Source organism: Protomyctophum parallelum, assembly GCF_964188405.1.
Source record: "Protomyctophum parallelum genome assembly, chromosome: 8".
Lineage (NCBI taxonomy): Eukaryota > Metazoa > Chordata > Actinopteri > Myctophiformes > Myctophidae > Protomyctophum > Protomyctophum parallelum.
Window position 1 is genome coordinate 42,076,952 of NC_139703.1, and position 24,952 is coordinate 42,101,903.

Genomic DNA, 24,952 nt, shown 5'->3' on the forward strand with positions numbered 1-24,952 from the left:
ATAAGACAACATCAAAAACCATGGAAACTAACAATAGGAGAAATACTAGAAAGAAGTGAACCCAGTAAAAATTATATACAGGGTTGGCTGATTGCAAAACAAAGGTCAGGTGATTCATTTGAAGATGGTGTGATGATCAAGGGACACACACAAGGGCAGAAGCAGAACTGACAAGATGTGAGAGTACTACAAAGTAAAACGTCTACAAAATAAAACAGGAAACATTCTTTAGACCAGAAAAAGTTCTCCTCGGAGCACAGGTCTCCGCAAGGTGAGGTAGGTGGGCCAGCAATGCTCAGAAATCACCAATCAGTATGAAAACATCCTGGGGTTGCCAATGTACTGTAATTAAACAACAAAAAAAACACAGAAAAAGGTATGTCCTCTGTATGCCCTTTCCTAGGCAGAGGGCACACAAAATGTGCCATCTTAGAGAAAATGTTCAGATGGTGAGATTGAAAATCATTGTTAACTGTGAAAGTGACCAGTTCAGAGAGATGTGAGACTAATGCTGCCATAGCACAGGCAGGGCAGCTCCATAGTGTCCCACAGTGAGTGCTACCGACAGTCCGACGAACCCATGTGCAACAACTCGAATTGCCCCACTGTAGGACCTGTGAACGAAGAGGCAGCTTGATGCCTCAAGTCATCAATCTTTTATGTTGGAGGCTGGGTGGTACTGGAGGCCCTGGGGCTGTCGTCCCACTCAGACTGGTGAGAGAGAGCCTTCTGCTTAATGTTTCACAAGGCAAGGCAAAATGAATATGGTTGAAGAACAATGCCCACCGGCTGTCAGGTCTCCAAACTGTTGTTTCACCTCTACCCCAGATGCAGCTCCCAGTCTGACAGTATGCCTGTTCTACCTGAGGAGGATGATCATTCAGTATACTGCCAGCACTGCAGTAACTTTTATTAAGCTTTCTGTAAACATATTTGTCACTGGTCTTGTTCTGCGAATTTATGCACAGTTTGCGCAGTGACAGAAATATGTGCAGTCAGCTAAAAAAGCTATCTGTGTCCTAGGGGAGATACATCTTTGTCCCCAATACATATTTTTATGTACGCTGGACGATTGGACATTGTTTGTCTAAGTGTAGTCCTTGCAGTCCCCCTTTCCAAAGCCAAGACCAGTCCAGCACAGAAGAGGATGGCTCTTGACATTCTGAAAATGGCTGATATGCCATATATAAATCAGTGTGATCCCTGAACTCATGCTCCCCCAGACTCTGCTGCCATTTGTAATATTCTCCAGCAGTGCCTAAAGCATTGATTATTGATTATCATGCAGGCACTATACATCCTCATATGGACACACCTAATGGCCTGCCCTGCACCACCTTGTTGACTTCATTATACATCATCCACAGGCTTAAATTGCACACCAAACTTGACTTACCTGAGAGATGGAATTGCGCGCATGGTCTCCTGTGCATCATCATGGATGTGCGCCTTTGCAGCTCTGCTGTCCGTGATGTTAACATATCCATAACAGGATAAAACGGTTGTCAATTGTGGTTTTCCTCATCTCTGCATGGGAAATTAGTTTCACTGGGTTTTCGTTCCACTCAATAAGCCAGATATACTTGAAAAAGAGCCAGAGGTGGGAAAGACACACTTTCACAAACATTATTTACTTTCTTTTTCCAATTTAGTTGTTAGACAATTCCTTGTCACTGTCACTGCCGACCCCCACTGTTTGGTCTTGGAGAGGGGTGGGCTAGACAACCATATGCCTCCTCAAATACACAAGACGTCACCAGCCGCTTTTCTCACAGTGAAGCCCCCACAAACTGGTAAGAGTCGCTAGTGCAGCGACAAATATGACCCTCCCCGACCGGCTTCCCACCTGTAAACATGGGCAATTGTGTTAATTGGACACAATTGTGTTCAGAGGCACTAAGGAAGATTAAAACTCCAGTCTCCACAACTGACGATATGCACACGGCTGCCATCTTGCCAGCAAGGTGCTAATTAGGTGCAACTTCCCATAGACAGTCCTATCTAATTGTATTAAACTAGAATTTCGCGGGCCTATGGCAATAGCGGGAGGGTGATGCGAGTGCTGTACTGTACTCCGTTGTACTGTACTGTACTCCTTAGTATTGCACTGTACTGTTGTCCTCTGTACTGTTCTTTTCTGTACTGTACTGTACTGTACTGTACTTCTTTGTACTGTACTGTAGTCCTGTGTACTGTACTGTACTGTACTGTACTGTACTGTACTGTACTGTACTGTACTGTACTGTACTGTACTGTACTGTACTGTACTGTACTTCTTTGTTCTGTACTTCTTTGTTCTGTACTGTAATATACTGTACTGTAGTCCTGTGTACTGTACTGTACTGTTATTGTTATTATTATTATTCTTATGATTAGTATTATTATTATTATTATTATTGTTATTATTACATGGATTATTGTTCTGTTTGTTTGTAAATGAGTGAGTTTACAAAGAAGCTTATTATTATGATTATGATGATTATTATTATTAGTAGTAGTACTAGTAGTAGTAGTATTATTATTGGTATCGTTATTGTGATTGTTTTTATTATTGTTATTATTACATGGATTATTGTTGTGATGTGAGATTGTTTGTAAATGAGTGAGTTTACAAAGAAGCTTATTGTTATTATTATTATTGTTATTAGTATCGTTTTGATTGATTGTCATTAATATTGTTATTATTATTCTGATGTGAGCTAAATAGGGCTCTTGCATTTCCATTGTGCCATGGCTCCACGTGCCATGGCTCCACCTAGTGACCATGTATGATACGTATTACGTGCACTGTATGCGCAGACAGTGACGTAACGCTGTGTGTGTGTGTGTGTGTGTGTGTGTGGGACTGAGTGTGTGTGTGTGGGTTGTGCTTAAATAGCCAATGTGAACTGTCTAATCATAATAGTTAGGCACAAAGCAACTGTTGTCGAAGAACAATGTTGATGTAACTAAGAGATTTGCTGAGTCAGCTATATTTTATATAGGCGACAATTCCTCTCCTTCCGTGTTTCTCTTCTCCTGCGGAATTGCCTGGAAAGGGAGATCAGATTTCAGATGACAGCAGCCAGAGGGGGAGTGGCTGAGAGCTAGCCAATTAGAACACGGGGCAGTGTTGCCAGGTTCGCGAATTGTAAGCGAGTCGTAGTGTGTTGAATGGCATTTGAATGGCATTTGTGGGCTTGTGAATTTTGCTCACATGTTGTCATAGACCTGGCGAATTGTGCTCACATTAGAAGACGGGGGGGCTTGTGTGTTTTCATTGGCCTTGTTTCTGGGCCTGTTGGGGCAACGTGCGGGGGTGTGGGTGCTTGGGGCGATAATGTTTGTAGTAAACAAATGCATTGCCGGCGTGAGTGTGGAAGGGAGGCATCTTTGGTGGCAGTGCAATGACCATTGTTTGGCGGGTGGTGTTGAGTGTTGGCGATCGGCGCGATAGGAGGAGATAGCGTTGGAACACTGCGAAGGGTAAGTGTGTGACGTCACTGCCGTGTGAGTGTGTGTGAGTGTAGTGTGTAAGATGGTGTTGTGGGTGTTGCAGTAGTGACGTAGCTGTTGTGGCTTTGGGTCCCTTTCCGTGTGTTGGGTACAACTTCTCACTTGTTAATATAGATAACGTCAAACTCATCAACATTGCAGCTGTACTGAAATCTTGAATTATCCTCTTTCTATCTGCAATGTGTTTGTTTAATAAAAATCCACTGTAGACATGTTACGAGCTACTCTCTTTCAAGAGATTTCTTGCAGAGGATTTTTTTCTAAGGGCTGGAGTTTTTAAGTGCTCGTTGACTATCACTCAACAGCCCATGCGGACCACCTATTTTGAATTTGCACATAATGCAGGAGGTTGCTTTACTGATAACGAGTGCTTCCAAAATCTGACACTTAAAACAATAATCATCTGCAAGGAATTTCTTGACAGTAGCTCATAACATGTCTACGCTGGATTTTTATGAAACAAACACTTTCCAGATAGTAAGACGATAATTCAAGCTTTTCGTACAGCTGCAATGTTGGTGAGTTTGATGTTATTTAATACAATTAGGACTTTTCTGTTTGGATGAATGGGCTGTCTATGGGAAGTTGCACCACTTAGCACCTTGCTGGCAAGATGGCAGCTGTGTGCATATCGTCAATGGTGGGCAGGAAATGTATCTCTTTAGCAGGATTGATGATGATTAAACCTTGCTGGCTGAGATGTTCAAAGGTGGGACAGATGTTCTGGAGGTGCTGGCTACAAGGATTTGAATCAGCATTGAATCAATTCGTTGCTCAGAAGTCTGTACACGTAAGACTGAAAGGCATACATAGAAATTTAAACAACCCAAACGAGTGACTATAGCCTTCTAACCTCGGACATGATATGCTTATTTCAAGGATACCACGGATACCAAGTCCTGTACTGTACTGTATGTGCGTGACCAGCTAGGGCGCTGGGAAAGGGTGGTACCATCATTGAGGTAGCAGTTGTCTTTAAACAGTCACCCATTGTCATATCAGTACCACATGGAGGGGTGAAGAATAACACAAGTGAAGCACGCACGCACGCACACACGCACGCACGCACGCACGCACGCACGCACGCACGCACGCACGCACGCACACACACACACACACACACACACACACACACACACACACACACACACTGTATCTATGATTGATGATTGTTACCACAGAAAGAAAGTCAAGCTACCCCCAAGAAAGGATGTGTTTTTGTACACTTTGGGATCTTTTGACAGTACTTGTTGTTGCTAATGTATAATTTGGCGAAGCACTTGAGGCTGTACGTGGCACACAAGGATCAGACCCACTATGATGAAATCAACCAAGTTAGAATATTCCCCAAACAGAAGAAGACCGTAAACTAGTTCATTTGAAGGACTATTAAGTTTAGAATTTTGCATTATACAGTACATACAAATGCTAAAACCCAAATAGAACGGTCTCCTGCTTTCTCTCACACATACAGATGGTGTTCTATACGACAGATGATTGCACTCTCTTCTTTGGAACAGCAGTAATAAGCTTTTTATTTATTCATGTCGGGACAAGGTGATTACTGTATGCATTTTAATCTGGGCTAATTTCACATTAAAAACAGCAACTTTATGCACTAATTGAATTACTTACCCTATTTTTTTGACTGTGCAGTGTGCAAACAGCTGCTCACTGGCTCAGCCAATACATCAACACAGATCTCTTGGTCTACTGTCCCACATGGTAGCGAGGAGCTGGGAGTGAATTAGGGCCAGCCTGACCCAATAAAGGGAGTAAACATTTGTTTAGAGCCCAGTGATTGGTTCGGGCCCCCTCCCTAACATCCAGTATAGACCAGAGCATCTCTTAGTCTGTCTGTGTCTTGCTTGGTAGCCATCACTTCCAGTGCTGTGCTCCTTGACTTTGTGCCTGACAAAAGACAGATAAAGTGAGATAAACACCAACAGGTGACAGTGTTTATTCTAGTGTAGACAAGTAGAATAAACAATATTGTCCCGGGCCACTGGCACAGCAGTCCGGGCACCTATATAGACTACAATGTGGCCTGACAGTGCGTGGCAGGTTCAAGTCACGTTCCTGATGGCCTTTGCTGCGTGTCTCTCCCCATTTCCTGACAGCCTACTGTCCTATCAATAAAGGCATGAAAGCCCAAAAATAAAAACTCATGCTGCCAGATTTATTTCTGTCCCTGTTCTCCCCTTGCCAGGATTTCTTTGTCCAACTTACCTTTTTAGTGGGGTTTTTTTGTAATCGCTCTCTCGGATGATCGCCGACATGGACACGTGTGCTGTGAGGAAACAATCCATTTGGACATGGTGTTCCCGAGTTGTTGCCGTTTGAAAACAGCATGCCTTTCTGAAAAACTCAGTGGAAAAAAACACTGAAAATAAAGCCATTTTCGCATTTCCAATAGACGGTAACCAGATCAGAATGTGCGATCGTCTCTAGTTCTCCACTGTTTTTACACAAGATGGTGCTGGGGGAAAAAAGTTGTCTAACTCGTCCTTGGCAGGGAACGCCATTGGGAAAAAAAGTCGTTGTCACTGTTGATATGTGGATGATGTCTACTCATACCCACTACGGTACATATTCCATATACTTTAAGGTTCTCTGGGCTGTATTTTGCGTGTCTTAAGTACCAGGTCTTATTCCCTAACTTGAGTAAACTAAAGACCTGGAGGCATGATCAATGCTCTTTGGCCACTTAGAATAGCCAAATGGCATTGATCCCACCTCCAGGTCTTTAGTTTACTCAAGTTAGGGGATAAGACCTGGTACTTAAGACAAGCAAAATACAGCCCTCTGTGTCTAGTGTCTTAACTTAGAGCCATATCGCCAACCTCTGTCACTTCTCAGTGTTTCACTGCTGCTAATGCACACTCGAGAAGCCCAGTCAATTTGAACTATGACACTATTACAGAGTCAATTAGGTAGCCGTCATACATTCTAAAGCACTGCTATATTCCAAGAGCTTACTGTACAAATTCAGCTTAGCCCAGGGCATTTCTGAACTGCAAGTCGTATAAAGAGGTCAGGTGGAAGTCGGCTGAATTGATTGAAACCGGTGCCCATACTTCAGCAGGAAGGGAAAAGATTACAATAACACCACTTAGTCACCATTAGACTTTTTTTTTTTTACTTCAAAAACATCACTGTAATTACAAACTTGAAAATAACTTTGTATGTTTGCATATTTATCAGACGAAATAACAATGAAAAGCCATTCAATCAGAGTCAGAGAACGATTTGTGAAGAACACTCGACACGCTGCCAAGCTTTCAACAGCTTTCACATCGGCATGGCAAAAGGCCTGCAGCCAGTTTGGCTCCATCCTATTTGCCAAATCCTGTGTTCCAGGAGGGAGAGATTTGTACAGGCCCCCAGAGCTGCTGCTCACTACACAAAAGGAAATATTTCTGACATGGGACTGTAACAGAAAACTCATCTGCAGTCTGCGTGAACACGGCTATTTCAGTTGGAGATTTCACCCTGGGTTTAAAAAGGAACAGACTTGTTCTGATGTGATATACTTTATCCACTTGACTGTTGCCAACAAGCTTTGGAGCACTGTAGTCTGTACCAGTATTTGAAGTGATAGTTGAATATTTATTTCACTTGCTATACTGAAATTGCATTCTGCATGCACAATGAGTTAGAATTATTGTTCTGAGTTGCATCCAAACCCTGTCTAGTTCGACTGATACAGCAATTGGAGCTGTTTGCAGGTGTGTTGTAGAAACTGTAGCAGCCGATGCGGAAGTGAGAAGTGTAAAATTGATGGAGAGAAATAATGGGAGAACTAGTTTGACTTTTACATTATGACACTTTTCTGTCAAAATTAGAGGCAGTGAGCTGCTGTAGATAATGCTCCAGCACACAGCCATGTCTGTTTCATTGACTACTGTATGAACATGATTGAAGTCATGCATGTAGATTTTTTTTAGCAATAGGTTGAGACAAGCTGTGGAGGGTCATAGCATTTCTACAACATCAGTTCAACTCAAATGTACCGTGAAATAGCGTATGCTAAACATTAAATTCCAATAGTGGGTTAATTGGATGTTGTGTTCATGATACAGTATATGGCTTTTCTTTTCTTCATTTTTACCAGCTGCAAAGCTGGTCATAGAATGGGTATGAAACTTGCACGACCAGACCGGTAGTCTGCGAGCAGTAGTGACGTTGCCAAGGCCACTTATTTCCAGCCAAACTTGGCTTGTTTTGGCCCTCACAGTTGCTTGGCTGGTTTTCGGAGGTTGGTTAGCTTATTTCTGTCACGACAGTTGCCAACACTGGCAACCATACTGACGAGTACTTCTGATTTCTGATTGGCTGCCTTGTCTCCAGCAACACCCTATAACATCCGGCCTGGGCCGTGGCTCATCGGTCCAGGCACCTTGGCCGGTAGTCCGAGTCTGGCAGTGTTCCGCAGGTTCGACTCCCGATCCCGACGGCCTTCACTGCATGTCACTCCCCCATTTTCTGTCAGACTACTGTCTGTCCCTCATATAAAATATAGATGAAAGCCAAAAAAAAAGCAAAAAAAAAAGATTTAACAACCTATAACATCCTTAGAATACTCTAAAATAAATAACATCCCATAGTCTGCAAGCTCCACCCCGCCGCGACGGACAGATTCCCGGAAACGCTCTCCTCCGCGGCAGTCAGCTTCTTTTCCATCCACCAGCTGCCTAAAAACTTGGAAATGACAGCTTCTTCTGTCCGCGCATGGAATCTAAAGTGTGCTTAGGGCCTAAGCACACTTATACATAAATATACATAAACACAAAAATAAATATACATAAACACAATAAGCATTTTGAGAACACACAGATTTCTGCGCTTCGCTCGCACACTGTGCGGCCCCCCACACACAATCATTCTACAGTTGTGGCCCCCGGCCTAATATAATTGAATACCCCTGGCTTAGGCCCTCTCTAGGTGCTGCCACACTTACTAAAGAGCCGCGGACGTTCTCGGCTGTCCGCAGCTTCTTTTCCGGGTTTTTAGACAGCTGGTGGATGGAAATTAAGCTCCACCACCGCGGCAGTAGGAGAGTGTTTCCGGGAATCTATCCGCCGTGGCAGTCAGCCGCGGAGGTGGAGCTTCCACCAGCTGTCTAAAAACTCGTAAATGGCATAAAACACAGCTTCTTCTGTCAGCGGCTGTCGGCCGTTTTCCGCTCAGGTGTGGAAACACAGTCACTAGAGAGAGAGAGAGAGAGAGAGAGAGAGAGAGAGATACGGAGAGCCGCAGCACATTCTCTCTCTCTCTCTAATGAATCAAAGCCTTTCATTCATTAGAGAGAGAGAGGTCACATGACATGACAGAAAACACTAGCTTCTTAAATAAAATTGGTGCGCAGATATACACGCACAGTCGTGCTCTGATGAGAACATATCTTTGTACCAACCAGTGTTACATGCCAATAAAGTATTATCCCACCTGATTGATCTGCCGGTCTATTTGAAGAACTAATCCAGTGAGGACATGAAGAATGCCTAGTATGTTTTCAATCTGGTTTTGCTGAAGAGCCATGATGATACATAGTCATGTTATGGTATAAACCTTTAAGGGAAGATGGTCAGCTTATTTCAGACCTTGGCTGTGTGACAGCCTAATTGATCTGACCTGACCTATAGGCTACTTTTGCACAGCTGGAATGATGCAATTAATTACTTGAGAGCAATATAGCAATATAGGCTATGCACATTTTAAATTGCTGCCATACATTGTATTTTTTCACATGAGATTTGAGCCTTGTAGATGGAAATGTAGGCTACTCAGTTTTGATTATTTTATACACTCTTTACCAAGATATATGCATAATATGTCTGAGGAGAATGTAATGTCCCTATGCTATGCTGTGGAAATCTCTCTCTCTCTCTCTCTCTCTCTCTCTGGACGCATCCTGTTGTTGTTTCCACACACATTAAATACAGATAGACACAGATATTTACATTTCATAGCACAATTCTGGCGATATTTACGGCAGCAGCTGGTTATTAATTCATAATGTATGAAGTTTTTAAGTGCTTTTCCCATCCCATTTTTACATGTCATAGCCCATAAGAACTGTGTTCCAAAAATACAATGTTTGGGCATTCTGTCAGTGGTGTGGCTCTGTATCATTTATGATGATGAATGATATGAATCACATTGACATAGTTTTCTGTGTCACGCAATTATCTCTTTAACCAGGCTGTCAACATCAGGGATGGGTTTCTGGGCAGTTATGTGTTTCAATGTGTTTCATAAACTCATCTAGATGCCTATGTGTCAGCTGCGAATGCAGCCTGGATTTGTTAAATGTATTATGGAGATTGTCTGCTCACAGAGATATGAGACCCACAGTCTCAAATGTATTCATTTTATTTTATTTCGATCAATTAATCCTCCAGCTCATGTGATCCTGCATTGATGGCAAATGGTAAGCGAAATAGTGTCCTTCTCCAGCTGATTGAAGACCCACTTTTCAGCCATGAATTTGTCCATGTTGTAATTATTGAGTGACACACACTTTTTGCAAAGAGGCGAAATGAGCTGGGTTGCACCAGGATTGTTGCATCTCCTACACAGGCCTAATTTAATTTGAAAGGCACAAATATTGTCATACTATTCGTATTCTTGCATGTTAACATCAGGAATATTTAAGTACTCTATTATATCCACCAAAGTAATGTCAGTAATGAAGTCAGTCTGAGTCATCCAATTCTGCCACTGGCTTCCCTTTCTTGTTCATGAGGAAGGGATGGCATTGACTCAGGACACAGGGAGGCTGAAATCAAAGGTTCCTCACTCAGTCCCCAGCTTCATGTTTTTGCGCATCGACCTTAACTGCTTGCGAAGACTGCTTGCGAAGGACATTACAAAGCTACAAGTAAATTTACATTTGAATTTTGTGTGGGAAAGATTTCACTCAGTGGATGTAACCTACTGGGAATGCATTTTCCTTCCAGGTGCAACATGTATAGCAGCTAGAATCATATCTGAACACTAGAAAGCTGCACTCAGTAGAGCGCAAATCTCATCCATGCCCTATAGTGAGCAGAACGATTTTATTAATGACATAAACACTGACAGACAATCAAACCTATTAGAAGAACATGTGGGAACTTCTGGGAAGCAATCAGTAGTGTCACCCTCGGAATTCCATCAGTGAGTTGTATTTTCAAGCTGTAATGACATCAGGTATGGCGTACAATTAATTATGTTGGCTCCGTCCTTATAATTAATAATCAGTCTGATTATCCATGAAATGGATAATATATGGATTGACTATATTATAGTCTATATCCTATTGAATGCATCTTTCAGGGGGCTGAACTTGGACATACTAAATCGGCCCTGCCATTTAATGCCTTAACCAGCACTTCTGATGTGATAAAAATCAATAATAGCTCCCTCTCACAAAAAAAACCCAATACAAATGTAAACTGTACAAAGTTTAAGTACATTCAACGTGGGGAAAGAAGCCATTCCAATATAGCCAGACCACTGAGCAATATTTGTGCCAAGTTTTGACTCGTCTGCTGTAAGACCCCTGACAACACTGACTATATCCATGGCTTGGGCCGTCAAGAAAGATGTATGCACTATGCAGCCATAATGAAAGCATATAGCGCTGCATACAGCGTCTCTATTGTCTTCCTCCCTTTCGTCTCTCATAGACATTAATTTGCTACCTCTCTCCATCTTTTTCCTTGTCTGGACTGGAGCATAATGATGACAATGTCTAGGCCTAGGGTGCACGAGTATGAGAGGCACAGGGCGGTGGGGCGAGGAGGGGATATAAAGGATTCTGATTGGAGCCTTATGTATTAAATAACTATGTCACTGCAGTTTGAAGGGTCGGAGATCCCACAATATTAGGTCTTGTTCCCCAGGGTATTCGATTAAATGAATGGACAAGAGGCTGCAGTACAAAAAAATATATCTCAGTTTATTAGAGCCTTTAGGCAGTTGGCTATAGAGTCTAGACAAAAACACTTCAGGGGCTTCAGGCTGGGGACATACGTAAACAAGCAAACCAACATAACAAAATCAAACTAAACTAAAATGGGCACGCACACAGGAACCCAAAAACAAATAAGACCCAAGACTCTCTTATCTCAGTTTACCTGTAGATCTATACAGAGTAATCCACTTTTGCCAGACTTCTTTAGTATTAAAAAATAAATAAATAAAACAACAATAGTAAAGGCACCTCTGAATTGTAACTCTTTTAATAAATAAGACAAGTGGTAAAACAGCAGCAGACAACGGTTGCTGGTTCAAAAGGTTTAGGTCAACTACATTTACCTACCTTTATGACTTAACACAACCTCAAGACAAAGAAAAAAGTAATAAATTAACGTGACCAAGGTGAAAGTAGCTTTATTGTCACGTTAAGAACAAAGGCTCCCTCTGCGTCAAAGGAAAATGAATAAAATGGTCGAGACACTCACAACCCACAAAAGAAACACAAACAAGCTTTCTCTCAAGTGTGTGGTACTCACACCCTAACTGCAACAGACAGACAGGGTAAACAGGACCTGTTATGACCTAATTACCTGATCAGCTGCAGGCACACCTGTGAGTTGGCAGAGCCACCCCTGCCTCCCCTGCTCGCAGACAGTGCCTAAACCATGCCCCACTGCCACAATCACAGCCAGGGCAATAGGCAGTAGCACACACTGTAAGGTATAAAGTTCTAAATTGTCCTTGTTGCGGACCGAAGCCCTTAGAGCAAATAACTGTAAAGGCAAAGTTATTTGCTGTTAAGTTTGTTGCACTGCTAAAACGGAATCAGACTACAAAAGCTCCCAACTGCAATGACAATTAGCCCTTCGCTAAACCCCACCTCAAAAAGAGATTGTCCAATATGTCAATCCAAATAGTTTAGCATTAAATCCAAATAGTTTAATGCAGGTTCTTGAACACATACACAGCTTAACGTCGGGAAAGTTACACGACTGAGCCACCCAGGTGATGGCAATAATACTAATGACCATAGTCTTACAGTGCAACATGAAATCCATCCATCCATCCCATAATGGCATGCACATTTGTCCAGTGCATACTGTACTGTAGCTGCAGGCCTGGTTGACTAGAATCTAAAAGAAATAATTTGCAACTGAATGGCTGGAAAATGGAAATGAAGAGTTTACATATAGTACACATGGTACATGCATACACCCTAATGATTATATCTGGTTTCAGTATTTATTTATGGTGTATTGTCTCTATCATTAAGGTTATTGTAGCAGACAATTTATATTGGGGTTCGGGAGGGGGTGGGGCGGGGGTCCCGAGACATTGCCAAAGCATTTCCGGGGGTCCCCGGCCAAAAACGTTGAGAACCCCTGGACTAGATTTAGAAGAGAATTTGAAGCTCTTTCTACTGAAATGATCGATTATTTATATGGAGAATTCCCGTCATATAACATGCATCTCACTGGGTGAGAAGGACAGCTTGCCCTGTCTCGTTGCTGCTAACGTGCCTATTGGACAAGGATGGGTTGGGGAGGGACTCAGCGAAGGGCTAATTGGTGGATAGTTGGTAACATCAAGGGGCCGTGTCCACTGAGGGTTTTTTCCCGGATTAAAACGCCCGGCCGTTCGCCTGGGTGCGCTTCACAGGTGCCAGGAGTTGGGTTTTTAGTAGCTCTCGACAGGCAGACGAAAGCGCTGCACATGTGAGAGCGAGTGCAAAGTTATGCTCATCGCCACGCTGCTGGAGTTTCCAAAAACACTGAGCACTGGTGTGCCATGAGACAATATAAGTCCAGCTGAGACGCATGTTAATGCCAGGCATTAACATAAATGAGGCCTATAATGTCGCCTGTGAGTGAGTGAATGGTGTCTTGTGAGAGTTTGTGCGTGCATAGTAGTGTTAAGTATAGGATTAGAATGAGTAGAAAATACTCTCGTCTCATGACAAAAAATGTCCTTCACAAGTACAGGTATCGTCACCTCCAAAGCTTTCTTGTAATTATTTAACTTTTGATAGGGTAGTAAAAAAGAATGATGGTTAAGTTTAGCTACTTTGGCTTGTACTGTAGTAAGAACAGTGCCAGCTCAAGGTTGTTAGTATTGAGGATGAGCCTCACACTTCTTTCCCACTTAATGAATCGTAAAACCCAGTTAATAAATCATACAATTACGAGGAAAGACTGAACATAAGATGTCACCTGTGAATAAGCTATGTCTGAATCGACAGTAAGTGATAAATAGCTGATGAACTATATTTTTCCAACAAAATAATTCAAAACTACACCTGGAATTCTCCGAGGTGACAAGATTGCGCCTTTCCTGTTTGTCATCTTAGTGGACTATGCTCTACGATAATCAGTGGACAAAATCAGAGACAAATAGGCCTCATGGTTGGAAGGAGATCTGGTCGTCAGAGCGAGAAATGCTTGACTGACCTCGACTATGCGGTTGATGTCGCCCTGACCGCAGAGAACATACAATCTGCTCAGACGCTGCTCATCTCATTTGAAGAAGCCGCTGCCAAAGTAGCACTCAAGTTAAATGCCAAGAGAACTGAGTAGATGCTTATGAATGAGGACCCTACCCATCCAAGTATTACATCAATGGATGGTCACACATTAAGGAAGTCGAGGACTTTAAATATCTGGGTTCATATGTGGCTGACAGCAGAAAGGACTTTCGTGCCAGAAAGGGACAAGCCTGGAACGCCTGCAACAAACTCCTCAGAGTCTGGCAGTCCAGCGTTTCAACCTCCACCATGGTCTCTTTCTTCAGGGCCTGTGTTGAAAGCATCCTATTACACTGTATATGGTGCAGAGACATGGACTATGAAGAAGGCATTACAAGACCGGCTTGATGGCACATGTATAAAAGGCCCAGATTTTGAAGATGCGTTTTACAATGGGGTAATACATAAATTGCCCTCGCTCTGCGCACATTCGTATTATGAAAGGCATATCGGCCCGTGTTGAACGCATACACATATGGCATACGACGTTCCTGAATATTTTAGCATTGTGGGAGTGTCCATATGTTAATTATTTTCGCTTTGCGCAATTTGCTATTAAGCCCCTTGACCTAAAAACACTCAGCGCATAACGATTAGACGTGGGTCTGACCACCTCATAAACGCAAAAAGCACTGTTTGATTGTACACTTGAGCGGCTCTGGGAGGCTGCTAGAGTGTTGCCATGTCTGTTTATTATAAGCGGCTTCTTTTTCTGTAAAGTTGCTTGTAAATATTGGTAGTTTGGTTGCTTTTCTTGTTTCTAAAGTGATTATTTGGGCTTTTCTCCTAATGTTGTTTAAACCAGTGATCCTCACACAGCACATTCCCATGTCAAGGACCCCCAGATGAATGCATTTGCCCAACTAAGGACGGCTAATCCAAAAATATTTTGGGCCAGTGACCCCCATGACAGATTTGTGTTTTAAAATGTTTCAATACAATGTTTCAAAAATATTCCACTTTTTTCCAAGATTACTTGAAAATAGCAGATCTACCAGCTCACAATGCATCACATTCATTCATTAAAACTATGAACTCTGACTGCAGGGGGATATATAATGATCATTATAACAATGTGCAAGAAAATATTTAAAAAGAAGGAAGAACTTTATATTTGTGGACAATCAAAATATGTTTTTTTATTTTAATGTGGTGTCATTAAAATTAATCTGGATATGGCAGACTCACTATCTAGAAAATAAAAACATGGCACTTCATTTAAAATAGGTTACAGACCCCTGTTATATGCGCTTATTTTGGGATTATTTTTATAGACCTATTTAGTTGTTTCTATGGGACATGGCAACAGAGCTCTCTGCTGCGGCAAAGAGAGAGGCTTTCTTTGGTAAAATGTTGAGATTAGAAACGGCCATAATTCTTACATTTCTCAACCTTTAAAAAAAATAAAAACATCTCCATAATCCTTGGGAAGTTTGCTTTCATACGCTGTATCACACCCGATTCAAGTCTTCTTCGATAAAATGCTACGAGCGAACTCAGCGAAGACCATACCATCGGGGCCACAGCATTACGCAGCACGCATTCAACTCATTCCTTCGTCGTGACTTGAATGAAATAAAATATAATAAACGTTATTTTACTGGTGTTTTTCAATAGAAGCAAATAAAGAGCGTGTGTAGGCTACTGTGTGCAAGTGCAACAGTGCATATACATGCATGCACTAGGCTATATTTCTTCCGTGTCGGGATGGTGATTGAGCTTGATATTAGCCTATAAACACTCATGGTTCTCTCATTTCTCAACCGTTTTATTAAATGTAAAAATCTCCATATTCCTTAGGAATCTTGCTTTCATTCGCTGTATGGTACATGGTTCTATCGTTATCGAATTAAACAATATCAAACGAACTTGCATGTTCGGGGGTTAGACGATTCTGGGAACATTACGCATGGATTGCCAATTTGCCAATATGCTGCTATCTACTCGCAGTTCCATTCCGATCTGAAAGGTATAGGTGGGTCTGTTCTTTTGAGGCATAAAGGTGATAGCATGCAGTGCAATAGGAATAATTAACCCAAATGTGACAAAGGCATGTCATGTCTTCTATGGTGCCAGCCTGAAGAAATGTAATACCACGATCCCCAAAGGGCGCATTCCGTATGTGACATCAGCTAACTGGTAAAGAGAATAGTACGGACATGTTGATTGGGTACGTCTCAAACACTCCTTAAACACTCCCATGACTAATTCACGGCCGTTTTGCGCACTCCACGGGGTGTCGAAAGCGCTTCTTACCATGCCCATAATTGTTATATGACATTCCACACGCCCCCACCTCTTAAAACTGTAATATTATATGTAATATTGTTCCACTTGCATAATCGACCCCAAAGTCTCCTCATGTCTGTTAAAAACATCTCCTGCATGGAAAACTCATCCAACCAAAGAGCAGATCTATGTTGAACTGCCGCCAATAACATACATATAGACACAATCTCCAGGGATACAGGACTGACATTCCAATAACTGGGAGCAGCAATGGCTGACAGGTCTAGGACCTTGACGACAGTCGAAGGATGATGATGATGATGATCTATAAATAAATACTTATTCAACTCATTGAACAATGGTACTGTATCAATAAATGAGGAAAGGGAATGCATTTAACACCACAGTATAATCCAGTACAAGCATCAGCACTGGTAAAGGGCAAATTAAATGTCAATTGGCAGAAACTGATTGCATCAGTAAAGACTCAACATAAAATTAACACCTTCTAGTGCTGCTAACAGCCAATGTGAAGTGGGTATGTTGTGTAGAGCTGTAGATACTGATGGTCTGATCACGGTTCCAATTAAGGTAGCTTCTTTGAGTCTTATCAGTGTGTTGGGTGTGTCAGATGATAGCGGTGGGAATCACACTTGGACTTCACAGTAGTATTTTGTCATAATTCTTGGGCCACGACTCGATGAGATCACTAACTATTGTTTGATACATTTTCTAGGTAATATACATCAATAGGCAGACCATGAAATATATTTAGAAGTCTAATCCTTTTTTTTTATATACATTTTTTATCCCACGATTTTGTAACCCATTTTTCACCCCTGTGTCAATCATCTAATGTGATCCTGGGCTCTACACACCCTCCACCAACCTAGTCCCCATATATGGGGGACAAGGGGAGAGCAACAGACTTGAACTCATGCTTCCTTCATGCCTGAGTTGCTCCTTTACACCTGACAGGGGGGAGTTTCCCTAGTTGGACTTAGCGTGTGGAAGGAACACGTTATTCCAACCAGTTCCTTTCCCCTCCATCAGGCGCCCGGCTGGCCAGGGAGAGGCAGTTTAGTGACCAGGATTACTGCATGTTTTTTGTGAGGGTACCTACCCTAGGGGACAGAAGTCTAATCTTGAAGAGACAAAACTCAAACATGAGCTACACACTAGTTACATTGAAGTTATGGTGTTGCAATAACTGTATAAACTATAATTGTAAAAAGTATGTTGTAGCTAAAATGATACCCCTGGTTAGACAAGAACATTTATTTTAAATACATTGTTAAGAGTAAAATAAAATGAAGAACTAACATAGGATTCAGTTCTTTCCCTTTCCCAAAATCTTGGTTGACACTTTTAACTCAGGAATTGTTCCTAGTTTAGGCATACCATCCAACATTTGAATGTGAAAAATAAGGAGATTTTCTGGTGCGGGCTAACTTAGTATTCTAACTTAGTATTCAGTTAGTATCCACATAGTATTCACTTACTGTAGTATCCACGTAGTATTTACTTAGTATCCGCATTGTATTCACATAGTATACACTTATTCACTAAGTAGTCACTAGTCACATAGTATTCACTCAGTATCCACATAGTAGCCTATTCACTGCATCATCTGCAAACTGTTAATAAATATTTAAATCAATCAATCACTTTGTATCCACGTCCACTGACCTGGTATTAACATTATGGCCCTAGCTGCATATCAGTCTGACTGAGTTGTCCAAAAATGATGGATAATTTAAGACACTGCAGGGCCACTTATGTAGTTATCTTGTTATTATGTTGGTTGATGTAGAATCGTATTATGTTCATCCCTTAGGGCCGTAAAACAGTCCTTGCAAAGGCATGAAGAAGAAAAGATGACGTGCATTGTGCATGTGCAGTACAGTATACACTGTACTGTAGGGAAATTATACATTAATTTCCCTACTGTACAGTGTATACTGTACTGCACATGCACAATGCAAATACAGTATTAGAACACATTATTGTTTGTGGTATGTGCTCTGTACTGTACATGGTGGGTTCATGTTAAGTCAAAGACATCTCAAAAGACTTCTCAAAACACCATTTATTGTTGATCTGATCCACTCCACCAACTTTCTTAATTGTCTTTTTAATGTTATTTGATCACCATATGTCTCTTTGTGTATAGTCTGCAGAGCCACTCAAGTAAATAATTACCATGTGGAACCCAACACTGGTTCTGGTTTACAACAAAAATATGACCTTATGTTGGCGAAGATGTAGAATTGCTGGCCGGCTCCATATACAGTATGCAGATCTAGGTGATGATCCAGATCAAAATGGAGCCTGTCATGAGGTGTCACGGACTGACGGCCATTTATTGTGGCTCATCAAGCTTGTAGATCTGGTATTTTCACAATATTTATATCTGTCAAACAGAGTCAAACAAAATACCATACCATACCATACCACCTTTATTTATATAGCACATTTTAAAACAACAACATTGTACCAAAGTGCCTTACAGTAAAACATTAAAAAACACAACTTCATTGAAAAACCACAAACAACATGCACAGTGTCACATTAAACATCAAAACATCTCATACTGTGCTTGGAAATGCCAAGGAATAAAGGAAAGTCTTGAGGCGTGATTTAAACACCTGAAGGGTGGGGGCTTGTCTTATGTGCAGAGGCAGCTCATTCCAGAGCTTGGGAGCTGCCACTGCAAAAGCTTGGTAACCTCTGAGCTTCAGCCTGGTTTTAGGCACCACCAGGAGAAGCTGGTCAGAGGACCTGAGCGTCCGTGTCGGAGCATAGGGTTTCAGCAGTTCAGATAAATAAATGGGTGCCAAACCATTTAGACACTTAAAGACAAAGAGCAATACTTTGAAGTCAATCCTGTATCGCACAGGAAGCCAGTGGAGGGAGGCTAGTACAGGGCTGATGTGGTCTCGCTTACATGTGCCTGTAAGTAACCTAGCAGCGGCGTTCTGGACTACCTGTAATCGAGAGATGGAAACCTGGTTTACGCCAATATACTGTACATGGCATTACAGTAGTCAAGGAGGGATGTCATAAAAGCATTTATTACAGTTTCAAACACAGAGCGGGATAGACGAGATTTAACCTTAGATAGCCTCCTAAGCTGGAAGAAGCTCTTTCTTACTACCTCATTTATCTGTTTGTCCATCTTTAGGTCAGAGTCGATTTTGAAACCTAGATTGGTGGCAGTTGGCTTTAAGAAGGGCTCAAGGGGGCCTAAAACACCAGGAGGAGACACATGTGCTTGAGTGGGCCCAAACACCATAACTTCTACAAAGTGCTTGGCAGGATGGGGGGTCCCAAGTTCAAATATGATTATTTGGGGGGCCTGAAAAGATACAGAACCTACAGCCTACAGAACAGAGCCTACAACATGAGAATTAAATGCCAAACTAAACTTTACAGTTTGAGGCTGACAAGGTTTCAAAGACATTGGTTCAAAAATGGCACTTGCAGTATGGGATGTCATCCATGTTTTCTTTCTTTGCTTTTGTTATCTCATCTACAAAAACTCACCAAGTCCTCAGATTCACAGCGATCCTTTGTAGATCATTGTGCTGAGAAAGCATGGCACGCGAACAGTACGTGCCTGCCAGGACTGGAGATTGAACCCCACTGGGAGGCTAAAATGCACTCATGGTACTGTGATGTGCTTAGACTGTGCAGACTGGAAACAAACAGATACGCAATTACGCACACACATCCAACTATGTGAAACGCAAAACAGCTGTGTTGTGTCTCATCTGAGTGAGACCTACATAGAGAAGAAGGAGATGACACTGGAGCAGCACAGACATTTTAAGCCTTTTTATTAGGCGCTAGTATACAAAACGACCGCTATGCCGTCTTCATCAGAGTCATTCTGATGTTCCTGTGATGCACCGGACCAGCCGTTCCAGGCTTGAGTCTTTGTTCTTGAGACCTACATAGACTGTGATCATCATTACCAGAAGTCCATAAGGAGCTTCATAAAATATGAACCCCAGAGTCTACAGATTTGCAACTTGTTGTCTTTATCATTTTTGATAAACAGCATTCTCAACAACTTTGAGCTAAACCAAATGTTGATAGTATGACTTTAGTCGAGTACAACTGCCAGCAAGGAAGAAGACCACGTAAATGGTGGAAGAACGAAAGAGCAGACTTACCACTGCATTTTCAGCTGCATCATTTCCGTGAAAGATGTAGCTGAAACATCAATGTTAAGCCTGATTTATGACACCGTCGTACGACAGATTAAACATTAAGCATTATGGTCAAGCGAGAGGACCGAGCAGCTTTTTGCCTTTAATTGTTTAATATTTTTGCACACTCGCTTGGGCGCACTTGTGATCATCAGTCATTTTTGTGCCACCAACAAGCTGGCAGCTAGGTGCGATGCATAAACAGCCACGTGAAATAAGACTGACAAATTGTACTGTAGCATGATCCTTCATAAAATATTGAAAAGGTTTGGCCTTTCAGTCTCTAAACATGTCTCCATCAACACTGCTACTTAATGTCTGTCTGCAGTGCAACCACACAGCACTGCAGTGGCACTGTTCCTTCACTGTTCTCTGTTCTGCCAGCTACACTACAGGAGGATGAACACCAACAGGCTTACGCATAATCACAATAATCACAGCGATCTATCACTGAGGTGCAATCTCCATAGTTTCAGAGACCACTGTCTGAGAAACACTTGGCTTTGACAGTGTGAGACATGGCCTCCTCTTCAGAAGCGTGTACCAAAGTTTTCATACTGCACTGTAGTGTATTTTATATGATATACAGTACTGTATATTTATGTGTGACTACGGTATGTGAAACGGGTGAAGTTTTATGCACTGAACCACCCTTGGCTTGGAATGATGAAGGGACCGCATGGCCCCCTTACACAACACATTCTCCTGCATAAATGTCCTCTCCCCCAGCCTTAATTTCATTAACTTCGACATGATTTACCAACCGCATTCTTTGTTTGGTGCAATCAGCTAAAATAACATAATTAGTAATACATGGTTTAGTACCATTTTAAAGATAGGATTATGAGGGCAGAATCAAATTATCCATCTACAGAACAGTACATCCAGCTGCCTCTGTTGTTCAAAGAGTATGACAGAACCCTGGATGACCCAGCTGTGTTATTTAGACAACATCAAAGACAGAATATATTTCAATTAGATGCAATGAAAGCAGAGGTGAGATGGAGCCCCTCTCCAGATTTTCTTGTTTAAATTTTGGAAATAATTCCTGTGCAGTGCAGATAACCGTTTTACCTTTTGGCTCACATCACACACTTTGTATTTCTTTTGATTATATATTCCTCCCCTGGGTCAATTGTCTTGATGAAAGCTGTGCTTGATGGGGAGGGACAGCTTCAGGAAAAAGTGAAACGTACGTGATTTTCTAACTGTGATATACCACTGGGGAAGTGTCGGCAGAGTTAAAACCACAACAATCCCAGCATGAGAACCCAGGTTAAAAACACATACTGTATTAATGCATAGCAGTGCATGGTGGCCATTTTCTGGTGCCATCGTTCCAGGCCCCATTCATTTTTCCCATAGAGATTTCCAAAAAATAATAAAAAATATAAAACGACAGAAAATGGCCACAGAAATGGCCGCCACTGCTATGCCCTATACTACGTAGTACCGAGCTACAGGCAAGTAAAAATAATAAAAGCTGATACTGATCTCGCTAAGCAGTAAGAGTGTTTTATTGAACACCCCAATGAACCCCAATACACACCCATTACACAGGTGGCTCAATCAATCACTAAATCAAATCAAATCTTAATAAGCAAAACAAAAACATTACGTTTAGTCGAATATACATTGAGAGCATTGTCAACAGGAAGAAAAATAAAAAGATCTGCCACATGTGCTGCTGAAGTGATTGTAGAAGTCACCTTGTGCATAAGGTACTGCTGAAATATATTTTTAATCCTTTAATAATATATTACAGGGAAGTTAAATTAATGTTTAAAAGACTCTCTCAACCATGTAATTACAGACCATTCTTTACAACTTATAACCACCAAGAAGAAAAGCTAATGAAAGAAAGAATGAAAGAATGGGAACTATCACAGGTCCATCTGTATAGTGTATAGTAGCCTCCTCATAGCCATGTAACTTAAAACACAATGCTGAATCATCTCAGAAAACATATAGTAACATCACAAAATCCTTCTGTGCAGGGGTGAAAGCACAACTGTTGACCGCTAACATGAAAATAATGTGTTCTTCAGTTGGCACCATACTGCTACTCTATGCTGTATGTAACTTGCCTGGTGTGGTAACCATTAAAGGTGTGGATTCGAGTCCACTTGATTAACTTGATTAAATAAAAAACATCTTGTAACGTGCCGGAGGCAACACCAATGGGCTCGTGACTTCACTTGGAATTGAGCCCTTTGACTTGAAAATATGTATACCTTCACACAAGCCCAAATATTAAAGAGGATGTTCTTTAAAAAAGTGTGCCAGGCAGGAATAATTTACCTTTACTTAAATTGATGTGAAGGACTTTAAACTAAAAACTTTAGATTGGGACTTGTCGGTTATATTGAGACTTGACTAGTACCTTACCTGGCTTGACTTAATTGGGACATTGTGACTTGGAACTTAAGTTTAAAGCTTTGAGACGTTTATTCCAAAAAATGACTTTGTCCTACCTCTGATATGTAAATTACTGTCATGGTCCTTATTAGTGACTCTTTGGTTACTCACAAATGACTGAATACTGTGTTCTGTATCTTTCTGTGTCTGATTAGGGGGTGTGTGTATCTTCCAGTCGGTCAAGATTCCTCGGGAGGCCAAACAGGGAGAGTTTGACAAGGTCATCCGACGACTCGGAGAAAACCAAAATGCAAGAGTGGTCATAATCTTCGCCAATGAAGACGATATTAGGTAAGGCAACATAGTAACTTGATAACCACTGTGAAGATGAGAATGAAAATGATTCTATAAGACTGGACAACACAGAAACAGATGGGTGGTGACCATGGTGGGGAAGGGCGGTAACAGAACTGTTCTGAACAAAGTCCGCTGAGACATTATAATGAAATGTTAAAGCAAACTAGAAACTGGTGCTCAGTAGAGCATACATCTCTGCCAGGAGGCATTCCCTACCTCTCTCCATCTTTCTCCCTGTCTGGGGCATGATGACAATGTTTGGGGTTGTGCGAGTATGAAATGGAATGGGGAAATGGGGGGAGGGATATAAATATATATATATATCCCTCCCCTATATACATCATTATGCTGCAACCAGAGTAGACAGCCTACTTGGAATCACATCTATGGACAGTAAAAAGTATAGCATCACCAGGACAAACATATATAACCACTAAACAATGTTATAACATTAATACAGGGGTCCGCAACCTTTTTGAAATGAAGTGCCATGTTGTTTTTATTTTCTAGATAGTCAGTGTGCCATGTAAACATTAATTTTAATTGACTCCACATTAAAAAATTCCAACATGTTTTGAGTGTCCACGAATATAACCTTTTCCCTTATTTTTACTTTCACATTGTTATAATGATAATTAGACTGTAACTCAGCAACCCAGTCAGAGTTTTAATGAATGTAGAATTATGTGCAGGATGCAATTTACATACGCATATGGGACTTCATTTATTTGACTAACTTTTCTTTAAATAGATTATTATTTTTTATTTTTTATATATTTTTTATCCCACGATTTTGTAACCCATTTTTCACCCCTGTGTCAATCATCTAATGTGATCCTGGGCTCTACACACCCTCCACCAACCTAGTCCCCATGGGGGACAAGGGGAGAGCAATGGACTTGAACTCATGCTTGCTTCATGCCTGAGTTGCTCCTTTACACCTGACAGGGGGGAGTTTCTCTGGTTGGACATAGCGCGTGGAAGGAACACGTTATTCCAACCAGTTCCTTTCCCCTCCATCAGGCACCCCGGCTGGCCAGGGGGAGGCAGTTTAGTGACCAGGATTACTGCATGTTTTTTGTGAGGGTACCTACCCTAGGGGACACGGGGAGAACATGCAAACTCCACACAGAAAGGCCCTTTCGCCAACCCCGCCTTCGTGGAATAGGCACTGATGACGCGGAGGAGGAAAACACGCAGCCAGCACCCACAGCGTCCCGAGTGGGAATCGAACCCAGGACCTTCTAGCTGTGAGGCGACAGCACTACCAACTGTGCCACCGTGCCCCCAATAGATTATTTTAAAAGTCTCTCACACTTACCCAATCTGTATCTTTTCACAATTACCCAAAACATGTTATTGTCAAATCCAACATGCTTCTTAGGCAACTGTACATTGTGATTTCAAGATGGTGCTGCATAGGTGATAGTTTTGATACATGTGTTCCATGTGTGAATGTCAGCACTCTGTCAGTCTTAAGACAGCTTGGACTGAATGTGCACAAAATTACTAATATGCACATTTGACATTTCCAGAAAGAGTCTTGAGATTTGGCAGATTTTGTGTCAATCTTGTTGTCTGTCGATGAACTTGTACCATATCCATCCATACATAATTCGCCCAATACGCTGGTTCCAGACCTTATTCCTATGGGATACATAATACATATTCCATAACCTGGCTGGAGAGCCTATTAATTGTAGTAGTAGCCTACTAGTGTGAGACACACACATAGACACACACACATTTAAATAAAAAGCAGACGCACGCACGCACGCATGCACGCACGCACGCACGCACACACACACACACA

The 24,952-nt window shown here is 41.7% G+C and overlaps 1 protein-coding gene across 1 annotated transcript in view; it reads left to right on the top strand.

Annotated features, from left to right (window-relative positions):
• The window catches only part of LOC310863042 (metabotropic glutamate receptor 4-like), a 184,974-nt gene that overhangs the window by 107,050 nt on the left and 52,972 nt on the right, over window positions 1–24,952 (top strand). Inside the window, exon 3 of the mRNA XM_083771166.1 lies at window positions 22,998–23,133. Within this exon, the coding sequence (XP_083627292.1) occupies window positions 22,998–23,133 (136 nt within the window). The remainder of the gene's footprint in view (window positions 1–22,997; window positions 23,134–24,952) is intronic.